Genomic DNA, 23,975 nt, shown 5'->3' on the forward strand with positions numbered 1-23,975 from the left:
GGGTGGTAGTAGTCCTGGTGCTGGGTGCCTGCCTGGGGGCTCTTGCAGTTGCCCAGACACACACATGGGCCAAAGCATGAGTATCACAAGTGGGCGGCAGTCCTGTAGCTGCTGCGGCCTGGCTGTGCCCAGAGCCTCTCCCTGTGGGAAGCTCCAGTGGGGTCTTGAGGTTTACCACCAAGCCAGGATACCTGCCCCCCATGAAGGGGTCGGGTGCTGTGGGGTGAGGGCCACGGACCACCAAGTTGGAGTTATGTGATGCTGTAGCCAAGAGGCCTAGAACTGTGGGGACCTGTTGGGCATCTACTGGAAGGTCACACCAGCCTCGGCACCCTAGGAAATCCAACTTCCCACCCCACCCCCGACAGCCATGGCACTTCCTCTCACCCTCCTGGGCTTGGAAATGTGTGGATACTGTGCTGAGGGCTTGGGACACCTGCCCAGGCTGGACACCCAAGGCCAGACTGTTAGAACTGTTTCCCGTTGGGTGCCCCACTCCCGGGTAGGGGTGGTGGAGAGGCGGGAAGGGCCTCTGTAAAAAGAGGAACCAGGCTGGGTGAAGAGAGGAGAAGGTGGGGGCCCAGGGTCACGCGGCCCCAACGGGCCGGAAAGGGCTCTCCCTCACCCCCATCAGCATTGACATTCGGGCAGGGAGTGTTCAAAGCCAAAGGGCAGACTCAGAGGACATAAGAGGAGGCAGCTTCCCTGCCTCAGTTTACCCCCTGTGTGCATCCAGGCACCTTCCTCCCCCGCTGCCCTCGGGCCCGGGTCCCCAGAGGCCCGGGGTCCCTCCAGCGCCTGGGGGAGCGGAAGGCGAAGCCCTGAGGGGTGGCGGACCGAGTCCTGCCAGCGCCGGCTGGGGGCGGGGCCGGGAGGCCCGCGCTGCTAGGTCCCCGCCCGCTGGTTTCCTCCGGGGTCAGCCCGGCTCCTTATCAGGCGCGGCCAGGCAGCCCGGCCCTTATCTGCCCTGGGCCAGCATCCTCCGGCCGCTGCGCCGCCAGGGGTGAGAGGGAGGAAACCGGGCCGCCGGGGGCGGGGAGAGGGAAGGCCGGCCCGGGAGCCGCTCACTTTCCCTGGAGGAGACCTAAGCGGAGACCTCGGCTATCCTGGCCCTCCAAGGCCCACGAGGAGGCGCGGCCCAGCGCCGGGGCCTGGAGCATTGAGGCCGGACCCGAGCGAGACAGCAGAGCCTGGCCTGACGCTGAAAACCACACCCTGGCCCAGACTGCCAACCCTGACGGGACAGAGCCAGGGCACTCACCAGGCTGCAGGAACAGTGCTGGGGTAAGAAGGGAAACGGCCTAAAGGTGCAGGATCCCAGGCCTGGGACCCAGCCTGCATTCCTTTGTTTGTTCGTTCATTCATTCATTCATTCATTCATCCATCCATCCATCCATCCATCCATCCATCCATCCATCAGCAGGGACCTACTTGTGAGGGGCCAGGCCTGCTTCCCCAGGGCCTAGCTGAGGAAGACAGGGCAGAGGGGCCAAGAGTCTCACACCTTGCTAGGACATCCTGGACTCTGGAACCAAGAGCAAACAGGGATGTCAAAACAGTATGCAAAAGTGTGGATGATGGAGGGGCATGGTGGTGCATGCCTGTAATCCCAGCACTTTGGGAGACTGAGGCGGATCACTTGAGCCCAGGAGTTCCAGACCACCCTAGACAACAGAGTGAGAACCTGTCGCTATTGAAAAATTAATTTTTTTTTAAATTTAGCTGGGCATGGTGGCACATGCCTGTACTCTCAGCTACTCAGGAGGCTGAGACAGGAGGATGGCTTGAGCCCAGGAATTTGAGGCTGCAGTGAGCTATGATTGCACTACTGCACTCCAGCCTGGGCAACAGAGGGAGACCCTGTATCTAAAAAATACACAAATTTTAAAAAGTGTGGATGCTGATGAGGGTGGGGGCTTCCAAGCCAGAGGGAGGGTTGGGACATGACTGGACTGGGCAGTGGGGTCAGTGTTTGGGGGTCTAGGGTCAGCATTGGAGGTCATAGTGTCAGTAGTGGGGTCACAGGGTTGCTATGGGGGATGTTTGCAGTAGGAGTGGGGGTCACTAGAGCAATTACAGAGCACTTTCAGGGACAGCAATGGGAAGAACTACAGGGTCATTCCTGAGGTGCAGAGGGTCAGCCTGGGTGGGGGGTGGGGGGCATCTGTGAAGGGTCAGAGTCCATCTTGGAGGGATTCCAAGCTCACATAGCATCAATGAGTCAATGAGGAGTCTCTGGATCGGATCTTTAGATCTGAGGGCAACAGGGTTAATCTTGGGGTTTCTGGAGATCCCAGGATCAGTTAGGGGCTCCCTGTCTTGTTCCCTCCAGGCTGCAGAGGTGAGGGAATTCTGGCAGAAGGAATATTTGCTCAGAGGCGGGGCAACAGCGCCCCTCTTGGGTCACAAAGAGCGCAGGGACAGTGCGCTGCCTAGCACCTAGGTGGGCGCCTCCTACTCTAATGCAGGACCCCTCCCATGTCCTGGAAGTTTCTGGGCCTGCCCCTGCCATCTGCCTTTGCCTACTGAAACCCCTCCCCTCCTCCTTTCCCCCCCCCTTCCCATTTGAGGGGTTTTTTGGGCTAAGAAGGTGGGAGCGGGGCACCTAGTCCTCCTTCCCACTGGCTGCCTTCTTTCCCACAGGTGAGTACCCCCACGTCGGGGTCCATGTGCCCGCCTCAGGCACAGGCAGAGGTGGGCCCCACCATGACTGAGAAGGCAGAGATGGTGTGTGCCCCCAGCCCAGCGCCTGCCCCACCCCCTAAGCCTGCCTCACCTGGGCCCCCGCAGGTGGAGGAGGTGGGCCACCGAGGAGGCTCCTCGCCCCCCAGACTGCCACCTGGTGTACCAGTGATCAGCCTGGGCCACAGCAGGCCCCCAGGGGCAGCCATGCCCACCACAGAGCTGGGCACCCTGCGGCCCCCGCTGCTGCAACTCTCCACCCTGGGAACTGCCCCACCCACTTTGGCCCTGCACTACCACCCTCACCCCTTCCTCAACAGGTCAGTGGGGAGCTGGGGCGGGGTGGGGTGGGGATTGGGGGCCAGGGTCCTTGCCCACAAGGCATTAGTGACCCACGACCCCTTACAGTGTCTACATTGGGCCAGCAGGACCTTTTAGCGTCTTCCCTAGCAGCCGGCTGAAGCGGAGACCAAGCCACTGTGAGCTGGACCTGGCTGAGGGTGAGTGTGGGTTTGTGTGCCTTGTGGGTTTGCGTGCCTGTGTGTGCACTTGTGGGTGCACGGAAGGCCGGGCCGTCTCTGTGTGGGGCTCATGTCTGTCCTCTACTCCCACCTTGGGGAGAGGTGCTTCCAGCACACACAGAGAACAGCCCACACAGGTTCTACCCATGTGCACAACCGCAGTCCCATAGCCAGCCCCACACAACCACCGCCACGCAACAGGCCAGGCCTTGTAGCCGCAGTCATGGCAAAACAGAGCATGCCGTACCAGGTATGGGAGCCACAAAATGACAGCTCCACTACAATGTGCAGCCACGCAAAAGACAGCCACAAGACCACAGCCATGCAAGAGACAGCCACAGGACCACAGCCACTTAGGACCATGGCCACAAAAGAATCAGCCACACAACCACAGCCACTCATGAAACAGCCACATGGCAACATCACACATAACCACAGCCATGAGACATAAGAGTCTCACACAGCCTATGAGACACAGGACAGTCAGTCAGTCATAATGAGAGGACCTCTCAGACCCACGAGCACACCCAGCCAGCCACACTTGGGCACACACTGAATGAGGTCCCCAGGGACAGCTTCCTAAACAACCACGAGGAAATCTTTCCTTAGGGAATCTCAGTCATTGACATAAAGGAGCCCATAGTCACAGACACAGCAGGCCATTGTCCGCAGGCCGGGCCTGTGATGATTCTTGTCTGGGTGGCTTCTGGGAGGGGTGGGGAGAGCTACCCGTGGACCCCTTGGGTGGAGAAAGCCCCAGCCCATGGCCTGGGTTTAAGTTCTCAGGAGGGTGCTGCGTGCCTAGCGGGAGGGCAGGAGAGGCCGCCCTTTGGGCCATGGCGCCAACCCGGCCTTCCTTGTCCACAGGGCACCAGCCCCAGAAGGTGGCCCGGCGCGTGTTCACCAACAGCCGGGAGCGCTGGCGGCAGCAGAACGTTAACGGCGCCTTCGCCGAGCTGAGGAAGCTGCTGCCGACGCACCCGCCCGACCGGAAGCTGAGCAAGAACGAGGTGCTCCGCCTAGCCATGAAGTACATTGGCTTCCTGGTGCGGCTGCTGCGCGACCAAGCGGCAGCTCTAGCCGCAGGCCCCACCCCGCCCGGGCCCCGCAAACGGCCGGTGCACCGGGTCCCAGACGACGACGCCCGCCGGGGATCCGGACGCAGGGCCGAAGTGGCAGCGCGCTCGCAGCCCGCGCCCCCGGCCGACCCCGACGGCAGCCCCGGTGCGGCGGCCCGGCCAATAAAGATGGAGCAAACCGCTTTGAGCCCAGAGGTGCGGTGACCGCACGCGCCAGCATTTCTGAGCCGGAGGGTACCAGGGACTCGGCCCAGGGCCGTCGAGGAAAGGGCAGTGGACGTGCTGCGCGTGTTCGGGTGCGAACTCCCCCGAAGAAGGACCAGTGAAGACGTCAGGGGCAAGGTCTCGGGGGTCCGGAAGGGTGATCATCGCCCCCCAAGGGACCCGCAGACTCTTAAAAAAAAATCACCCACCGCCCTGTGGAAGTGGCCTTGCCTGGTTCCCCTTCGCAGGGGCGCGGTTGGCAAACTAACATGGCAGAGCAGTCACAGGACCCAAGTGGTGCCTCATTTTTTCCGGGCTGGGGTCGCGGGGGGAGGCCAGGAGGGGCTGGGGAGCCTTAGCTTTTCTCACCGTCGGCCCCTCCCGGAGACCCAGGGACAGACGCTTGTCGACGGCGTCTGCTGCGCTCGCGGCGCTTGGAGAGAGGCGCAGAATCCAAGTTGGGGACGCACCCTACCGACCCCGACCCAGTCCCGCACGGTCGCGTTAGCGAAGGGTCAGGCGCTCCTGCGTTTGTTTTTCTTTATTTCTTTATTTCACATACACATTAGCCATTCAATGGAGAAGCCGGAGAGAGTCAGGCAAAGATGGTATAACAGAAGCGCAGTGACGGGGGCGGGGCGGGGCGGGGCGGAGAGGGAACAGACGGGCTGGCTGCCTACTTGCATTCCGCTAGGACACTGAAAACCCAGAAAACAAAACAGACAGTAAACTACCCTTGTTTCTTATGTATCTCAGTGCAGAGACGGGGGTGGAGGGCAGAGAAGAGGGGGAGACCAGGCTGAAGGAGGAGGAGCAGAGGGAAGGGGACGCTAAGGGGGAAGCACACCAAATCCATTAGTACTATATATAGATACTCGTATATACTGCGTTTCTTAGCCTAAGAAGAAACTTGTTTGACGGGACGGGCGGCCTTTGCGGTCCGCGATGCTGGTGCTGGTCGGGCGCACGGATCTCCCGGGAGGGGCCGAAGCGGGGCTGGCCCAGGCTGGCTTGCGGGGGGAGGGGGGCGCCCCGAGGGTGGGTGGGGTGGGGGGAAGCAGAGGCGGGGCTGGGGTGCCCCTCGGGCTCTCGATTGGGGGACGAAAGTTCTCGTGACTTTATTGCTCCTTTATTTTCTCTCGTGTGGGGGGTCTGTTCAGCACGGTCGGGGTGGGGGAGTGGTGGGTCGTCTGAGCCACCCGGCCCCTCTGGGACCCAGAGCGCGGCGTCCGCTCCGCCAGCACGGGGGTGAGAACAAGGCACTAGGTCGGCCGGCCAGCGCGGGGGCGGGTGTGTAAGGCAGTCGACAGGGCTGGTTGCGGGGTGGGGCGGGGCTGTGTGCGGGGCCGTGTGCGTGCGTGCGTGCGGGCGCGGGCCTGGGCAAATCGACCTGTCAGCGTGGCTGGTCCTGTCCTGGAGCGTCGAGCCTTCCCGGTGTTCCCCGGAGGGGGTCGGGGATAGGATGAGAGATGTTGAATGGGGGCGGGAGGGGCGCCGGGAAAGTGGGGAGGAAACTACCAACTTGCTGAGCGCGCTCCTGATAATGCTGGTGAGGGTCAAGTTGGCGTCTGGCTCAAAGAAGGGCGCTCGGGGCAGAGAGGGAGGGAGGGAGGGGACGTTTGTTCGTTGGCATTGACCTCTGCGGGGGAGGGGCCAGGGACCCCTGCCGCGCCCCTGTACCCAGACGGGGATGGGGCGAGGAGGGGGTGCTGGGCCCCAGGGAGGGGCGCCCGGGGAGACCCGCGACCGGAGCAGTCCAGCCGCCGGGGGCACGCCGCTGTCCCGTTCCGTTAAACTCAACAAAGAAGGGATATGCGTATTCCTAACAAGTGCAGGATATTTAATTGATTCATAAACTTATGTATAATAGTTTGTGGGTTCTTTAAAACGTACTTTATAATGTAAGAAGCACCAGGGTTTTATGTTTAATTATCTTAAAAATAATTTTTCTCTCGTCCTTTTCCTTTTTGATCTTGTGTTGGTTATTTTTTAAATGTCGAGGTGTTTTTTTTAAACTCTAAAATGTGAACGTTTCCTTCAGCCCTCCCACCGAAACTGAGAACGAACGACGAAACAAATAAAAACCCCAGATCATCCTCGTCAACGCAGGAAAACGACTTGAAAAAAAAAAAAAACTAAAAACGAACGAAAAAAAAGGGAAAAACACTCAGCTTTCGTTATCCCCGCACAGGGCGGGGCAGGCCCGGTTCTTTTAGCGTCCCCAGAGCCGCGAGGACATTACAACAAAAATAGAATTTTTTTTTCTTAATCTCTTAACATACAAAGATAGGAAAACTCTCTGATGCATTGCACTTGGTTCAATGAAAAAAAAAAAAAGTTCATTTCCCCCATATATATTTTTGTGTTTTTTTTTTTTCTCTCCTAACACGTCCCCACATCTGTTGCCCTCATTGCCCCTCACAACACCACTTGGGAAAGGAGCAGCCCCCACCCCCTGCCCGCCCGGGCAGCCCCGCCGGGCACGCTCCGGCCCGGGCCCAGCTGGCCTGCAGCTTCCGACCTCGCCCGGGCAGGCGCCCCGCAGACCCTGGCTCCCACAGTCACACAGCGCCCGAGGCCCCAACTGTCGTCGAGGGAAAGGGCACGTGCGGCCGGACAGGGAGCCCCTTCTGCTTCGCTCTCAGCTCTGACCCTGTTTAGCCAACCGAACTGAAAAATCATTGCACTTTGACCGCGCGTCACGCCCGGCCCACCCGGCCCCCCACCCCCGGGGCCTTACTCCCCACGCCCCGGGAGACTCCCGCAGGATCCACTGCCCCTCAGCCCTGGGGTCCTCTAGGGCTGCACGCTGAGGACAGGGGGAGGGCTTCACTCAATTTCCAACAAAAGCCGCCCCTGGGGTCAGCCACCTTGTGGCTTCCAGCTGGGTAGCAGGCACCACCTGCCTGCCCCTTCGGCCCCAGGTCGCTGACCTCCCCTCCCCAGACACTCCCTCCTCTCTTCCCTCCCTCCGCATGCTCAGGGCCACAGCCTCACAAACTAGATTCACAATAAATACAGCCCATAACCCACCCCTACGTGGTGCAATGTTGGATTTTCTTTCAGAGGATCCTGACCTGTGCTTTGTGTTTTCATACAATGAAGAAAGAGAGAAAGAGAGAGAGGCACAAGGACTCGAGAAGGGGCCAGGGACGGGAGACGCAGGAGGAAGGAGTAAGGCACAGAAAGACAAGCCAGAGGGGCCAAGTCACACCCTGGAGGGGAGCTGGGCGTGCTCATCCTCCCCTCCCTCCCAGGGGGGCTTCTGAAGACCCTCTGGACAGGCCCCCCAACCCTCCTTGAGGGAAGAGGGGGCTGGGGGGGAGAGCTACTTCCTGTGGTGTGTTACCAAATTGTTCCCAAGTTGCTCAAATGGAGGAGTTCCCATTCCAACAGCAAAAGACCCAAACAATGAATGCCCCACCCCTAAATAAAGAGTAAAGACATTACAGCTAAAATCCAGAGAAAAGTGGCCACGGGGGGGCAGGGGGAAAGTGGGGGGCACAGAAAGCTCCAAAACACTTTTGAAAAGGACGACACCCAACACCCTCCCAAGGAACTGAAAGTCGGCGAGCAGGACGCCTACCTAAGCGCAGGTGGTGACTTAGCGGCGGCAGCGGCGGCTGCCTGGTCCTCCTCGCTTGGCTCCGGGGTCCCCTTTCTGCTCCACCCTCCGGCCCGGCCCCAGCAGGGCAGTCTGCGTGAGGGGCAGGGGCAGGGACTGATGGGGCGGAGCGAGGGCACCTGCATGCAGGGCTGGGGGTGGGGGCGACCTGGGGCCCGACTCCCCTCCCTCGTGGCAGGAAGGAGGCCCTCCTGGCCTGCAGAGAGAGGGGAGAGGGGGCCTGTCCCAGGCTAGGACAAGGCCATCGAGAGCATTCCGACTTTCTCCTACGGACTGTACAGAGGGGTCCAGGGCCCCAGGAACTGCTCTTGAGGCTCAGGGTGGGGTGACAGAACACCCTCCATTCTGGGACACGCAACTAGCTCCAGGGGTCACCCTCTGCCCGCCTGGAGGCTTTTAGCCCGAGGGTGGGGAGGGGTAAGTGGAGGCTGCTCTCCCCCTCCTGGTCTGGAACAGCTGGGGGAAGAAGCTGGAGCCTTGGCAGGGAGGGAGGGAGGGAGGAAGGGAGGAAGGGAAGGGCGGAGTCTGGAGGGCAGAGCCTGAGGGATCTAAACCCCATCATCTTTACAAGCTGGTCCTCCAGGCTCCCTAGGACAGCTCCGACCATGTGGAGGGTGGGGTTCCCCTAGGAAGGGGTGAGGGTGGAGGCCAGGCCCCTTCAGAACTGTGCTGGTTGCTTTGTTTGGGGACTTTGTTCCTTCCCCAGAAGGCCAGGGCGGGGTGGTGGGGAGGAAGGCAGTTCTGCATCCTTTCTTGCTTTCTGTCCTCTACTTGACAGAGTCCATGTCGCGTGTTTCTTTCTGCTTGGCTGCTGGTGCACAGCTCCACCGAGACCCCTTCCGAGGGCTCTCCGAGAACTGGGCTGCTTCTGGGGCCCGCAGGGGTCCCCGGGCTGGAGGAGAGAAGGGCTGAGTGGCTGACGACGTGTAATTTTTGCTTTTCGGTGGGGCTGGGCTGGGCTGGGCTGGGGGATTTTTCCATGTCTCAAAATTTCTTCTCCCCCCTTTCGAGGAACCTCTTCTTTTCATTTTGTTGTTTCTTTTGTCGATCTTATCAGAGGAACCAGGACTGAAACAGGATGAAAAAGAGGTGACACTGAGAACAGCTGTGGCAGGTCCCATCTCACTCCTACCTGGCCCAGTGACCTGGCCCCTCAAGGGCCCAGCTCCCAAAGAGCCAGGGTGCCAGGCAGCCACCACCCACCTCGTTCCCGTGGAGAAGAAAGGGCATCCCCATTCTCTCCCTCCCTCCTGCGAGAACCCTGCCCCCTCAGAGACTCTGCCCCTAGTGCTAGAGTCCAGCTGGCCTTCCCGTGGGCACTGTGCCCAGCGGGCGGGACCCCCATGACTGGCGCTGGCACAGGCCTGAGATCTGGCCATGTTTCCAATTGTTTAGGTTTTTGTGTGGGTCCTGGAGGGTGGGGAAGATGCCAGGCTGGGGCTTTTGTACCCAGAGGGGTTTTAGGGATGGGGTGGGGGTGGCCCAGCTTCTTGCTGAGTTTTCTTTCTGTCTCTTTGGATTAAAAGCAGAAATTCCCATCTATATACCCCAGCCAAGGTCCCACAGGCTGAAAAGCTGGGGGCAGAGGAACCACATGGCTTCAGTCCCTAGTAGCGCCAGGCCTAGGGGAGGGGCCACGTAGCCCACCGTGCTTGATCTTCTACCCTCAGGACACTAGACACCAAGGAAGGACCTGAGGCTCCCTGGGGTGAGCGTCACTTCCTTCACAATGCCAGCAGGGGGTGCTGCCTTCTCACAGACAGGGCCTTGTCTGCCTGTGTCTGGTGGCTCAGCTCAGAGCACACCCACAGCAGACCCCAAGGGACTGAGCTGCTTGGCTATGCCCTCCATCCAAGGCTCCAGCCCCACCTCCTGGCAAAGTGGTGGGTCAGGGTCTACTGTGGTCTACTGGGCCTGGGTGCACCTGGTAGTACCCTTGGGGCAAAATGAGGGTCCCTGAAAATGCATCTTGGGGCCTCTTCCAGGCTGTCACAGACTCTGGTCTGCAGAGGCCAGGCAGAGCCAACTACAGAGCACATACCAGGTCCTGGTTCACTCCACCCCTGCCCTGATCCCACAGGGAAGCCAGGCACAGAGGGGGTGGGTGACCTGCCTGAGGCCACACAGCCCTCGGGCAACAGAGCCAGGGTTCAAATGTAAAAAGCAGTGCAGGCTGTGCTCCGAACTGCTCCCTGTGCTGCGAGCACGAGGAAGCAGGTTCTGTGGTGGCCGGAATGCCTGTGCCCTGCCTAGGTCAGGGTGAGTGAGGGCCCAGGGCAGCTCATCTGCCAACTTTTCGAAAGAAACCAGAAGCCCAGACAGAATTTCGTGTGAAAATTTCCAATATTTAAAACATTGCTTTGGTCAAACATTCTGCCTACAGGCCAGACCTGCTCTCAGGCTCTGGTTTGGGACTGAGGATAGGGACACTGGGTTTCAGAAAGGGCCTTGGAGATCATCTAGCACTTTCTGTGACAATGGAAATGTTCTCATTTCCATTGCAGTAGCCACTAGCCACAAGTGGTTTCTAAGCACTTGAAATGCGGCGACTGTAACTGAGGAACCAAATTTTTCTTTACTTAATAAGTTAATTTAAATGTAAACAGCCACACGTGGCCCGTGGCTACCACAATGGACAGTGCAGATCAAGAGCATCTGGAAGTGTGGGGTTTGGGATTGCCACAATGACCAGGCGCTGCTGGGTGGGCAGAAATGCTAAACTTCCTGCATGTGCTGGACAGTACACACAAGAGACCTGCCCTCCCTCAGCGGGGCTCCTCAAGCACCTGCCCCAAGTCCAACCGGTCAATTGACTACAGGCCAAACAGAGGCTCACTGGAGCCTGGTGAGGCTAAGGCGGAAACCCAGGTCTGAGGCATCCCCAGAGTGGGTGGGGGAGAACCGGCCCGCAGCCAGCTCCTGGGCTTCTGGCCCAAGCCCGGGGGTGGGAACCGCCTGGGCTGGGTGACCCCCACCCGCCACAGGCTTGGGCCTGTTCCCTGGGACCCCCTTCCCAAGGGAAGACTATAGAGGAACCCTGTGCCATTGCTCCGAGGTTGAGGGGGAGGCTGGCTATGGTGGTGAGCCCACCCCTCTCCTCACCAGGCAAATGAGGCTTGTGGACAATAGGACAGGGAGGGCCCCACCTGCCCTATCTGCCCCTGGCAGACCATGCCAGGGCCCCACACTGGCCCCTTTGGGGTTTCCTGAGCTGTACAGTTGGGGACAATTGCCAATGCTCAGACTGGGGGGTCCTCCTCAGGGAGGGAAGACTCTGGTTCCAGGTCTGGAGTTAGGGACAAAGGCTGCCCCAAGGGGGCTCCCCAGCACCTCCCCAAAGGTCCCAGGAATGGGGGATCTGCTGCCAAGCACAGAGTGGCTTTCTCTGCTCACCCCTCCCTACTTCCTGAGCCAGGTCCAAAATTGATTAAAACTAAGTAAAAAGCGCTGCCCAGGGAATGACAAAATTGCTAAAATTCTCTTTTCTTCCCTCATTCTATTGTTCTCTCTCCATCTGGTGCTCCAGAGATCAGCTAAAGTCACTGGTTACTGTGGAAACCACCCCCGGTTGTACCCCCTGCGCCCGTTGCAGCCGCCTGCCTGCCCCCAGGCCCGAGGGCTCCAGCTCTGCTTGTCCAGCTCCAGCTCCCCCGACCACTCCCAGACACACCTGCCTGCTCAGGGGCCCTGGATCCCCGCTGAGACTCCTTCCTCCTACCTCCTGGAGCCCAAGACACAGGGAACATGGGGGGAGACAAACTTTCTCAAACTTGCCTCAAACTCTGACTTGGCCCCCAAACATCCAAGCAAAGTGAGCAAAGAAAGTAAAAGAGGCAGTGGAAACAGGGTTAGCCGGGAGGGCTCGTGGCAGTGGTCCCCGGAGCGGAGCGAGCAGCCCAGGCAGGCGGCAGGAGGGAGGGAGCAATGGAGCCCTGTAGCCTGGTGCCAGCCCAGAGCCAGGAGGGGAGGCCCGCCTGCTGTCCCTTCCTCTGGCACCCCCTCCCGCCTCTGCCAGCAGGGCTCTCTCGGCCTCCCTGGCACAGAGCAGAGGGGGCTGGCTCCAGCCCCTGCTCGGAGCCATTGTTTTTCTTCTCAACACCCCCAAGTTCAAGTTCATCTGGGTGTTACATCATGTCTGGTTGCTCCTGGAAACCAGACGGGTCAGACGTGACTCTGGGGAAAGGGGGTGGGAAGCTGGAGGGGGTTGAAGTTCTCTTCCCCTCCCCTCCTTGCCACTAGGGAGCTCTGAAGTTTGAAGTTTGACAAAGTTTTTTGGCTTTTTTTTTTTTTTTTTTTTTTTTGAGGGAAGGAAAGGAAAAGAAAAAGAAAAAGAAAAAAAAAACAATCTCAAACCACACACAAAACTTCCATCCACCAACTTTCTCTGGACTCAGGCCCCAGAGCAGAGAGAGGCAGAGCAGGAGATGAGAGGTGGTCCCAGGGGCTCTTGACAGAGGTGGATTTCCCAGAGCTGAGGACACCTCCAAGGAGGTGTTTTTGTAAAATGTGCAAAAGAAAGATATTTGCATGTTATTTTTCAAAACCCTGGGCTGTAAAAGCCTCAGGCCCCCTAAAGCTGCCTCTGCCCTCCTCCTGAGATGGGTCTTCCCTGTGCCCCCAAGAGCACTGGGCTCTGTGCACACTGGCCTCTGGGGTCTCCACCTGGAGGGCTAAGAGTTGTCTTATCTCTTGCTTGTGACAGGGATCTGTCTTCTTGTGAGAACTAGGGGTGGTGTCAGCAGGAGATAGGAGCAAGGATGGGGTCTCCAGCATGCTGGCCTTCTCCCTAACAGGACTCCTGAGGACTTGGGTGAGGGGCCTCTAGGGCAGCGGCCTGCCCTGCCCTGCCCTCAGTGCCAGTCTCTGGGCACGCAGCCCACCAGGCCCTCTGTCCCTCCTCCACCAGTCACCCAGCCCACCCAAAGCCAGGGGAAAGGGAAGGGCTAGGGGCCAGGGCTTCCAGCCGGGGCGGGTGAAAGCAGTGAGGCAGACTCTATTCTCCTCCTGATGGGCCTCAGGCTTCCATCTTTGCTTTCACCAGGCCTGGCCCAGAGGGTCTCTAGACTTGGGTCCTTGGCCGCCTTCCCCAGGGCCAGGGCTGTCAGAGCTAATTATCCAATTAGCTGATTAGCCAGGGAGCCTGGGGGCTGCCTGGGGAGACAGGCTCAGCTGGGCGTGCAAAAGCCTGGGCCCTCCAGCCCTGCCTCAGACCTCTCTCTCCGTTAGCCCCAAGGACTCCAGGCTCTTCCCTAACACCAAGATGCCCTGCAACCCTGCCTGCTCTCCTGGTCCCTGCATCCAGGTGGTGGGCAGGGTCTCCTACCTGAGACTGCTGTGGGATGTTCAGAAAGTTGCCGTCCCGGGGTCCGATGCTGACAAACCGGTTGGCAGAGGAGGCGCCTGTCGTTGCGAATGCTGTGGGGAGCAGGGGAGAGAGGGAGAGACCCTGTCAGGCCTTGGGGCCCACCTGGGCACTGCCCCTCGGGGCTGCTGAGAGAGGGAGAGACTGAGTTAGACCATGCTGCCCAGGTTTAGGCTGGCAGTGGGAAGGACGGGCCAGAGGGGCATCCGAGCTGGAGGCCAGGCTCCGAGCCTGCCCCCCGACTACAGAGGGATACTCTCATCTTCTCACTGACCAGGAACACACACTACACCCCCGACACACCCCCACTCCAAAGCCAGTCTCAGCCAGGCATCCTTTTTCACGGCTGGGATGAGGGAGAGGCCCTGGGGGCTGAGACAAATGTCCCTTGGACCCAGTTCCACCTGCTAGTGAGGCACTGGGCAGGGCTGGGGATAGTCCTGGTCCACAAGCACCCTCAGTGGATACCCCTGCTTTCCCACTGGCCCCTCTCAGGTACTGAAGAGAGGGGCCACGGGAGAGGGGAGGCTTTGGCAGCCCGGCCCCACCCTGCTTCGGGAAGGCCTTCCCAGCCAGGCTACCTCTCCAACCTGGGTGGCCTAGCTAGATGCTACACCTCTTACCACCCTGGGCAGGCCCAAGGACCAGGCAGGCAGGCTTGGGGAACCCAAAGGGTGCCCAATGGAGGGCTGAGCCAGGTAGGGCAGGGTCAGAGAGGGGCCTAGGAGCTGGCTGCCTGGCTTGGGCCCAGGGGTAGCAAGGCTCAGGCCCATGGCATTCTCCTCCTCTGACTGATGCACCAGGTCCAACAGGTCTGTGGTTCCAGGACCAATGCAATAGAGGAGGAGGAGGCTGGAGAGCCTGGCAGAGCCCCAGGGCTCAGATGCCTGGGGGCAGCCATCCTGGGGCCCAAGGACAAAATGATCCCAACAGCTCTGAGTTCCTCTCAGGTTTCCAGATGGAGCTCTGCCAGAGGGAACAGGCCCTGCACCCCCAGAAGGGAAGATGCCCCCAGAGGAGGCAAGGAATATCACAGGTTACCTGGGAGGCCCACCGCTGCCCTGCACCAGACACACCCAGGGACTCCATGCTCACCAGATTCTGCCCACCTCTCTCCAGAAGTGGCCCCCAAACCCTGTAGCCCAGCTCCCATCCCCCACCCTGCCCACCTCCAATGACTGTGACTTCATGTCTTATGGCGGATGCAGATGGGAAGATGGCATGAAGAGGATGGAGAGGGGAAAAGAACTCAAACCACGAGAAAGGAGGAGAGACAGAGCGAGCGGAGAGCAGTGTGAGATGGGCCACCCCTCCCGCCGCCACCGAACTGCCCTGGCCTGTGGCCTGCCCACCCCCAGAGCTGCCCACCCTAGCCCACAGACAGCACCCGCCCCATCCTCTGTCCTTCACGCCGGGTCTACCTGGGACCTCTCGACTGATTTTTCTTCTTTTCCCTTTGACAAAATTTGTCATTGGTTTAAGAGGAAAAAAAAAGAAAAGAAAAGAAAGAGAGACAGAGAGAGATGAAGTAAGCCAAAGCCCACAGCCCTCCCTTGTCCTTGGAACATCTAACCTGGGAAAGGAATTGAGGAGAAGGGAGGGCAGAGGGATGGGAGGGGGAAAAAAAAAGAGGAACAACGAGAAACCAAATGTGAGACTGAGGGGGAAGGGGTCAGGGGCTGGCCTGCTGCGTCTTTGAGGCCCAAGGGCCCAGGGATGGAGGTGAGGGGCAAGGCAAAAAGGGGATGGTGGTGGCGTCGCCTTGTGGTTACATTTGATTTTCTTGGTGTGGGGGGAACAACGAAACAACAAAAAAATTAAAAAACAAAAACAAAAAACAAAAAAAAAAAAACAGCAATCAGGCATGAAGATGGCATGGCTGTGCCTCCCCGCCCCCTCCCACCCCCGCCAGCACCCCTGGCCTGCGCACCCCCGCTGTGCTCTCCCTCCCGCCCCCCAGAGGGGCCTGGGCCAGGGGCCCCGGCTGGGAGCAGCGGGCAGGGGGCTCGTGGGGTGCTGGCTGGTGCAACTGAGGCCCGGGAGGGAGGCTGTGGTTGGAGGGCTCGGCTCTGCTCTTATCCATGGTGCTCTGGGTTGAGGGGCTTTGGTGGTGGGGAGGGGGAAGGCTTTTCTTTTTGCAGTGGAGACTGTTTGGACGGGCCGGGGACGCTGGGCGTTGTGGTTTCGGTTTCATCGTCCACTTACAAGGTGATGGAGGAGTCAAGGCGGCGCCGTCTGGGGCAGTGCTGGTGGATTTGGAATCAGGCATAGGAAGGGGCACAGGTCTGGCCACTGGAGGCGGCGGCGGTAGCAAAAATGACCCCGGGACTTTGCCCTGGCCGCTACCGTTGGGCTGCGAACAACATAAATAGAGTGACGCATGAAGGCACATCACACACAGACACACGCTCCCCTGCGCGGCCGCGCCAGCTCGCTCCTGAGAGCGGGCGCTCCCGGTGGAAGATCCAGGATCGGGTCCTCTCCTCCAGGGCACAGGATGGGTGAGGGTGTAAGGCCTCTATTTGGTCTCTCAGGTGTTTCTCTTTTTTTTTTTTGGTCCTCTTTTGAAGTTGTGGGAGGGAGGGAGGGGTGTTCGACGGGTGGTTTGTTACTTCCTAGGGAAAATGTTTTAGGTACCAAAATGTGCCACCTAGCAAATATGTGCAGCTGCACCTAGAACTCTCACACTCCTGAAGACCATCTCCTACAGCAGGAAAGATGAGCGCGCTCACCCTGCTCCCCCGGTTCCCCAAAGCACATGCCCGCCTCCCTCTGAGGGCTGTCAGGCTGAGCCAGTTCACCCAACCAAGGACGGCAGTCCTGCCAGCACCCACCCCATAACATGTCCTCAGGAGGCCACCAGAAATTGGGGAGCTCGTCCTCGGCTCCAGCAGCCTGGGTCCTCACTGCCTGTGGGTGGTAGGGCGCTGACCTGTTCTCTCAAGAATGGCCAGGGAAGAAAATCCGTCGCTGCCAACTCTACTGCCCGTGAGGTTCTTCAGGAGGACTTCCCTGTAGGACGCCCTCAGACACCATGGATGCTCGGCCGCCAGGATGCATTCCTTGTCCTTTATGCCCTCATTTGCTTCTAACTGGATTTTCTCCTCCAGGCCCCGTGCATGGCCTTGCGTGGGTTGGCCTTCTGGCTTCAGGACACATAGGTGCCAAAGGACAGACAGAGGTGCCCCTGCCTCTCCCAGGCAGGTTCCCTGGAGAGACCTCCCTGGAGGTTTGGGCACACACCTCCTGCTGCTCTGAACAGGACCCTGATGACCACTGAGGCGTGGGCTCAGGAAGGCCTGGCCTGTGCTTTTCATCCTAAACTGGCAACTCTCCTGTGGGATAGAGTTCCGCCCTTCTGGGCACCCAGATTCGAGACCCAGAGAGGATCCTGTGTACTCCTCCTCCTATCGGTGAGCAAGCCCCGAGGAGCCCATCCCCTTGATGTCTCCAGCCAGTGCCTCCTTCTGTCCTTACTGATTTCAGCTGGACGATGACAATGAGCTGGTATGTGGGGCTCCCCTGTGCTGAAACTGTGGTTATCAGCTCAGGACCCTCAATGTCCAGCCCTGGACCAGGTGCGTTAGTTCTGTTGCATAACTCCCGACCCATCCCAGAAAGCATCCGTTCTCACCCAGGGGTAATTCTGTCCCCCTCAAGGAGACACTGGCAATGTGTGGAGACACTTTCAGTTGTCACAACAAAGGGGCTGGAGGGGCTGGGTAGAGGCCAGGATGCTACTCGACATCCTGCAGTGCACAGGACAGCCCCCACAAAAAAGGACCATCAGTCCAAGCATTAATAGGCCCGCCCTGGAAAGCCTTGACACAAAGGACGCTCTATTCTCCCTATTTCACAACTGAGGAAACTGAGGCTCTGGGCCATTAAATGGTTTATCCTAAGTCACCCAGCTGCAATTGGCCAGACCTGGAATTCACATCCATGTCTGTCTGACTCCAGGGATGATGCTAGGATTCTTTCCAGCAGGCTCATCAATTCTCTCCCCAAAATCCACATCAGCTCAGGTTTCTCCAGTCTTCTGGAACCTTCCACGGCCCCAGCTACACCCAACATGAAGTCCAATCTCCTCAGTTGGGCATTCAAGGCCCCCATGGGGGACGCCTCTACCGGCCCACCCCCTACCGCCCCTTTGCACTTCCCATTCCAAACTAACTGGGGTTTCCAGAACACAGGCCGAGCAGGCAGGACTGCACGCTGGCTTGCTGTGGAGCTCTCTGTATGAAGAACTATTTCCCACACCCTTCAAGGCCTGCTCAAAGAACCCTGTTCCCTCTGTGGGGACCAGCCAGATCCCCTGAATCACAACCTATCTTTCTCTGCCCTGTTCCTCTAGGACATTCTTGATCTCACTGGAACCTTCAGAACAGGCCACCCCCTCAATCCCTGCCAGCTCCCCAATGAGTCGGCAGAAGCATGCAGTACCCAAGTACCACAAAGCATGTGGGATCGACTTGTCCTTCCTGTTGCACTTTAAAGTCACGGAAGCCCAGGCTGGCCTATGCAGCGCCCCCTTCTGAACTCTGGCTTCTCTGCCCATTGTTTTTTTTTTACCACTATGACCAGCATCTAGGTCTGACATATTGTCCCTCTAAATGGTTCCTTTGACCCATTCCTGCCCACTCCAAGGATGACAACTCTCAGTGGCCCTGACAAAAGCAAACAGTGGCTGCTGGTCCCCATATGTGTCCTGGGCTGGAGAACTTTTGTGCGGGTATTGTTTTGGAAAGGGACCCTCAGTTCCAGGTAACAGTGCAGGTCAGAGCGCGGAGGTTTGCAGCTCTGCAGAGAAAGGTGATGCGACGCCTCCCCTCATCTCCATGCCTTCCTAGAAGGAGGGAATGGGATGGTCTGATCACAGCCTCACTCCTCCTCTCCAGGTGTCCTGAGCTCACGCTCCCCGGGGGCTGGGACACAGAGGCCTTCCAAGCAACCCCAAGGCGGCCTCTGCCTTCCTCTAGCTTCAGAGCCTGTCTCCCCCAGGAGTATCTAAATTGTTAATCCCACCTGATAATGCTAATCCCTGCCTGATATGGCCAGACATTGAAACCTGCTGATTTACAATATTCAGTTTCTAGATGTAAATTCCAACCAGGCTGGCATGTCTCAGCTCTGATTGGGGTACAGTTGAGGTTTTAAAAACCTCAAGGTCTTGTGACCGTGTAGTGCCTTAAAATCTCATGAGTTAGGAGCTAGAAGGAGCCGGAAGCTGGTATAGCTCCTCACTTTTTTTTTTTTTTTTTTTTGAGATGGAGTCTCACTCTGTCGCCCAGGCTGGAGTGTGATGGCGTAATCTTGGCTCACTGCAATCTCCGCCTCCCAGGTTCAAGCGATTCTCCTGCCTCAGCCTCCCAAGTAGCTGGGACTACAGGCACACGCAGTCACATCCGGCTAATTTTTTGTGGTTTAGTAGGGAGGAGTTTTACCGTGTTGCCCAGACTGGTCTCGAACTCCTGAGCTCAGGCAATCATCTGCCTGCCTCACCCTCCCAAAGTGCTAGGATTACAGGTGTGAGCCACCGCGCCCAGCCTAAAATTCTTCTATGCAGACATTTTCCTGCAAAACTGATCTGTGACTTCTGATTCTCAAAGAGGTTAGAAACAGCATCAGCATCACCTATGAAGTTACGAAAAATGCTAATTCTCAGTCCCCATCCCAGACCTGCTGAATCAGTTGCTCTGGGGGTGAGACACAGCCATCTGTGCATTAGCCAGGGCTCTAGTTGACTCTCGCGCATGCCAAGTCTGAGAAGCACTGCTTAACAGTGGCTGTAGTGCAAGCACAGCTGGGCACTGCCACTCCCTGCCCACTGGATCAGTGGTGGAGCCGGGCCCTCTGGCTCTCTGCAGCTATGCATCAGCCTTTTGTGTAGCACAGTGCTGTCTCTAGCCTCCTCCCAGAAGCCAGGGGTGGGCCCCATCAAGCAGGCTCCTCACTGAGCCCCCTCTCCCTCTCTTCAGTAGGACAGGCCACACAAGGAAACTAAGAGGTTGCTCCCCAGCTGGGCCACACTCCTTGCTTAATCAAGGTGCCTGTTTGCAGTTCCTGTCTGCAGTGTTTTGTTGTCCATGGTCTGCTCGGAGCAAGTGCCTGCCTCAGGAAGAGAAACTTCTAGGCAAAATGAGTCCTCTGTCTTTTTTAAAAACTATGGCTCTATATCAGAGTCCTCAATCTTGAACAGTCAAGTCAAGGGAAACGCTCAGGACCTAGCCCTCAGGACCAGAGGCTCAGAATGGCCAGAGGACTAAATGACCCACTTTCTCAAGGGTTCTATGGTTAGGTTTGGCTGCTTGGCCTAACCTGGTCTCTAGGCCAGCCTCAATTTGACTCCAAATCCTGGCTGCCTTGGTAGTTGAGAAAGCAGGTAAGTTAATGTTCCAGGCCTCTCTGCCACATATCCCAGACCCCAGGCCCCTTGGGGGCTAGGCATAGGCTGATAGCTCCCCTTGAACTCTGCTGGTATCTCTGATGCAAGCACAGCAGCTGTCAGAGGTCAGGTCTGCTCTTCCCTCCATGAACCTAAAAGTGGACAGAGCTTGTCCAGAGAGGTGGGCGAAGCTACCAGTACACTAAGGAGCTGCAGAGTCAGCCAAGAGAAATCCTTGAAGGGCAAAGGGGGAAGGAAGATGAGGAGGAAAGCAGCAGGAGGGGAACAGGAGGGAGGGAAGAGGACTGGCTTCCCTTACGGACAGAGCGAGAAGGCGGAGCCACAGCCCTGCCGCATATCAATACACCAGCACTTAGCAAATGCTCACTCTGCCAGAGCACACCAAGGCAGCATGGGGCTGGTGGCAGCAGGCAGCCACTGGTGTGGACTTCTGGGATGCCTTTCCCCACCACAGCCCTTTGAGCATCCTCCCTGCCTGACCTCTCACAGCAGGCTTCCAGACTGGGAGGGCTGGCTACAGAGGAGCTGGAGCTTCTCCTATTACAGCATGCTGCTGAGGCTCTGGACTTTTCCCAGAGGTCTAGAAACCTCCACATTCCAACCAGGGACCACTGTCCCACTGAAGGGTCATCTCTGGCCCACCACTCCTGGGATCATTCTTTCGCTGAGCAACCCTGAGTTTCTGCTCCTCAGTGACAGAGAAGGGCTCCGGGGGGAGCCAGTGTGTCTCCCAGGGCTGAGGAGCAGCAGGGTTTCACTCTAGAACCGGGACCGTCCCGGGAAACCTTTGTTAAAAGTCTTGCCAACAGTGGTCTCATTGGCAGCTATGTGGATCGGGGCTTTCCCTTGACACAGTGCTCGTCACTAGGGATAGTCTTGCCCTCCTGGGCACATTGAAATCTGGAGACTTTTTTTTTATTATTAAGACTGGAGAGAAGGAGGTGTTCCTGGCATCTAGCAGGTGGAGGCCAGGGATATTGCTCAACATCCTACAGTGCACAGGATGGTCTCACACAATAGTGAATAAACAGCCCCAAATGTCAACAGTGCTGATACTGGGGAAACCCTGGTCTAGAATCTAGCAAATCCTTGCAGTTCCAAAGTTTAAGAGGAGTGCTGGGAGGTCGGAGTCCAGATCTGAGTTGGATCATGAGTTCACTCCTGCTGAGGGGGCAAGGACCATGGGAAGGGCAAGGAGCCTGAGCAAAGGGGCCCAGATGCAGCCCCCACCTCTCCAGACCATGATAGACAGGCCCTGGCATAATACACAGACCCCCGCCCCCAGACCCAGAAAATCGAGGCGTTTGGTACTACCGGCTCCCTGCTGCTCCAGCCCCAGGTGGGCTCCTGGCTTTTGGGCCCTCTCCCTGTGAGCCCTGAGACAGACAGATAGATGTGGAGATGAGGCTGTAGCTGGGCTCCTGGGGCCCTCTGGACTCACCTGTCCGGTGGCCTGGCCCGAGCCATCCGAGCACACAAACTGCACAAACTCCTTCAGTGAGTCCTGCCCGTGGTGGTGGTGGTAGCGGATGGTCGGGTGCGTGAAATACGGGCTCGACTGCTGGATGATGGACGTGGAGGGGAAGTGCAGGGCTGACGCTGTGGCCCGGGGGCTCCCTGCATGCACGTGGGCAGGGAAAAAAGGGCGTCAGGGCCAAGGAGGCAGCCAGTGGGAGGGACAGGAGAGGAGGGGAGCTGCAGGTCAGAGGGCTGAGGGTCCTGAGGATCCTGAGCAGGTGAGGCAGCCGCCACAGGCACAAAAGTTAAGGCAGCACAAAAAAAGTCAGTCATCAGTTTTAATGCAATATAAATAAATAATAAAATCAGCAAACTAGGGTCCAAAGGCCAGTCATTTGTTTTTGTAAATAAAGTTTGATCACAACCAGCGCTGGGAGATTAGGATGAGGCAGATGAGGCAGGGTAGGATCTTGTCTTTATTTTATTTGGCTTTTTAAAAAAGTATTATTATTATTTGAGACAGGGTCTCACTCTGTGCAGTGGCACAAACACGAATCACTGCAAGCGATCCTCCCGGGCTCATGCAGTCCTCCCGCCTCAGCCCCCCAAGTAACCAGCACTACAGGTGCATGCCACCATGCCTGGCAGATTTTTGCATTTTTTTTTCTAGAGATGAGATTTTGCCATATTGCCCTGGCTAATCTCAAACTCCTGGGCTCAAGTGATTCGCCTGCCTTGGCCTACCAACATGTTGGGATTACAGGCATGAGCCACTGTGCTCAGTCTAAATTTTTTTTTTTTTTTTTTTTTTTTTTTTTGAGATGGAGTCTTGCTTTGTCATCCAGGCTGGAGTGCAGTGGCATGGTCTCGGCTCACTGCAAGCTCCACCTCCCGGGTTCATGCCATTCTCCTGCCTCAGCCTCCTGAGTAGCTGGGACTACAGGCACCTGCCACTATGCCCTGCTAATTTTTTGTATTTTTAGTAGAAACGGGGTTTCACCGTGTTAGCCAGGATGGTCTCGATCTCTTGACCTCATGATCCGCCCACCTCGGCCTCCCAAAGTGCTGGGATTATAGGCGTGAGCCACCGCACCCGGCCAAGATTTTTCAGATAGAAACGGGATCTCGCCCTGTCATCCAGGCTGGAGTGCAGTGGCGTGATCACAGCTTACTGCAGCCTCAAACTCCTGGCCTCAAGCAGTCTTCCTGCCTTGGCCTCCCAAAGCATAGGGATTACAAGCATAAGCCACTGTGCCCAGCCTCAACATTTTAAATCATTTTAAACAAAGACATGGCTGAGTGCTGTGGCTCATACCTGTAATCCCAGTGCTTTGGGAGGCCAAGGTGGGAGGATCACTTGATCCAGGAGTTGGAGGTCAGCCTGAGAAATATAGCAAGACCCCGTCTCTACAACAAACATTTAAAAATTAGCCAGGGTGGCACACAGGAGGGATCACTTGAGTCTGGGAGTTCAAGGCTTCAGTGAGCTATAATCGTACCACTGCATTCAGCCTGAGTAATAGAGCAGGAAACTGTCTTAAACAAAACAAAACAAAACAAAAACAACAACAAAAAAACACCTAGTATGTGCTCATCATACCCTTTTTTCTGCAAAGTTTGGATTTTAAAAACATGTTCCATTAAAATATTATTTATCTTGATGACTGAGTTGATACTTGCTGACACTCTGCACCTAAGGTGAGTGCCTCACTAGTCCTGCCTAATTCAGGCCCTGGGCGGGAGACTGGGTGGTGGACAAGAGGAGGCAGAGGGTTCCCTGGGGCTCTGGATGAAGACAAAGCCAGCGTCTGCTCAGGATGGCCATCTGACATATGCACACACATCTCCTGAGTGCAAGCTGGTGTGCACCCAGCCACCGCCACCTAGGTGGTGTTCTCATGTGCTCAGCCCCATCACTCTCACACACGTGTCCTCACATACGCGTTCTTGCACACACAATTGCCAACCCAGACCAGGCCCCAGCTCTTCCCCCTCCCGTCTGTTTCCAATCAGCTCGCTCTTGCTCTCGGTTTCATTAGGGGGCTGAGGAAACTTGGCTTCTCTCTGGAGTTCATAAAAGCTGAGTTGGAGCTGGAGGAGCCAGGCCTGCGCCCTCCTGCTGCCTGTGCAGGGGGCCTGGGCTCCCCGCCCCCACCTTGCGGCCACCACACCCTGCCCCAGCACCGGTTGCCTCTGGGCTCCCAGCCAGGAGGCCCCAAGGAGGAAGCCAGGAGGTAAACCTCCTCGTTTTCTGTGTCCTACATACAAGCCCAGGAGATGGCAGGCGGACACAGGGCCATGTCCAGAAAAAGTCCAGGCCTCTTGCTGCCAGGTGGGTGCCCAGAGAGGGAAGAAGAAAGGGAAGGAGTGACAGGGCTGAGGTCTCAGCTCCCACAGCCTCCTGCCTGATCCTATCTCCTCAGGGCGACCTAGGTGTTCTCATCCTGAGCACCTTCTCAGCTGGGACACTGAAGTCAGACCGCAGCCGCACGGCAGTGGGCAGTTCCTTTTCCTGGAGAGCAGCCCAGGTACCACCTGCTCCCTAAACCCAGCCCTTCCTTTCTAGAAAGTGGCAGGGAGGCCCAGACAAGGGAGCTACTTGCCGCAGGAGCCTGGGCTCCTTAGGAGTACTCTTCTC

General features: G+C 57.7%; 2 protein-coding genes across 9 annotated transcripts in view; one reads left to right on the top strand and one right to left on the bottom strand.

The window, feature by feature from the left end:
• The first annotated feature begins 635 nt into the window (after nucleotides 1–635).
• On the top strand, nucleotides 636–4,775 carry LYL1 (LYL1 basic helix-loop-helix family member). The gene is made up of 4 exons (XM_003915009.5): nucleotides 636–1,284; nucleotides 2,644–3,002; nucleotides 3,091–3,182; nucleotides 4,071–4,775. The coding sequence occupies exons 2-4, from the start codon at nucleotides 2,668–2,670 to the stop codon at nucleotides 4,484–4,486; spliced, it is 843 nt and encodes a 280-aa protein (XP_003915058.1). The 5' UTR covers nucleotides 636–1,284; nucleotides 2,644–2,667; the 3' UTR covers nucleotides 4,487–4,775.
• A 237-nt stretch (nucleotides 4,776–5,012) lies between these two features.
• NFIX (nuclear factor I X) overlaps nucleotides 5,013–23,975 on the bottom strand; it is a 74,552-nt gene continuing 55,589 nt past the window's right edge. For 4 of the 8 annotated variants that reach the window (XM_003915007.5, XM_009193643.4, XM_009193640.4 and 1 more), the window contains 3 exons: nucleotides 21,321–21,496; nucleotides 13,435–13,526; nucleotides 5,013–9,179 (listed from right to left, as the gene is read on the bottom strand). In XM_003915007.5, the coding sequence (XP_003915056.1) occupies nucleotides 13,455–13,526; nucleotides 21,321–21,496 (248 nt within the window). In that variant the 3' untranslated portion in view covers nucleotides 5,013–9,179; nucleotides 13,435–13,454. Of the gene's footprint in view, nucleotides 9,180–13,434; nucleotides 13,527–15,678; nucleotides 15,827–21,320; nucleotides 21,497–23,975 lie in introns of all 8 variants that reach the window. The other 4 variants (XM_009193641.4, XM_003915008.5, XM_009193636.4 and 1 more) reach the window with 2 other exon arrangements.

Source organism: Papio anubis, chromosome 20, assembly GCF_008728515.1.
Source record: "Papio anubis isolate 15944 chromosome 20, Panubis1.0, whole genome shotgun sequence".
Taxonomy (NCBI): Eukaryota; Metazoa; Chordata; class Mammalia; order Primates; family Cercopithecidae; genus Papio; species Papio anubis.

Bases quoted from the DNA above. Each gene is read 5' to 3' on its own strand.
- LYL1 (XM_003915009.5), top strand. From the start codon at position 2,668: ATGTGCCCGCCTCAGGCACAGGCAGAGGTGGGCCCCACCATGACTGAG. The intron at 3,003-3,090 runs GTCAGTGGGGAG...GACCCCTTACAG, and splicing joins CCTCACCCCTTCCTCAACAG to TGTCTACATTGGGCCAGCAG. The intron at 3,183-4,070 runs GTGAGTGTGGGT...CCTTGTCCACAG, and splicing joins TGAGCTGGACCTGGCTGAGG to GGCACCAGCCCCAGAAGGTG.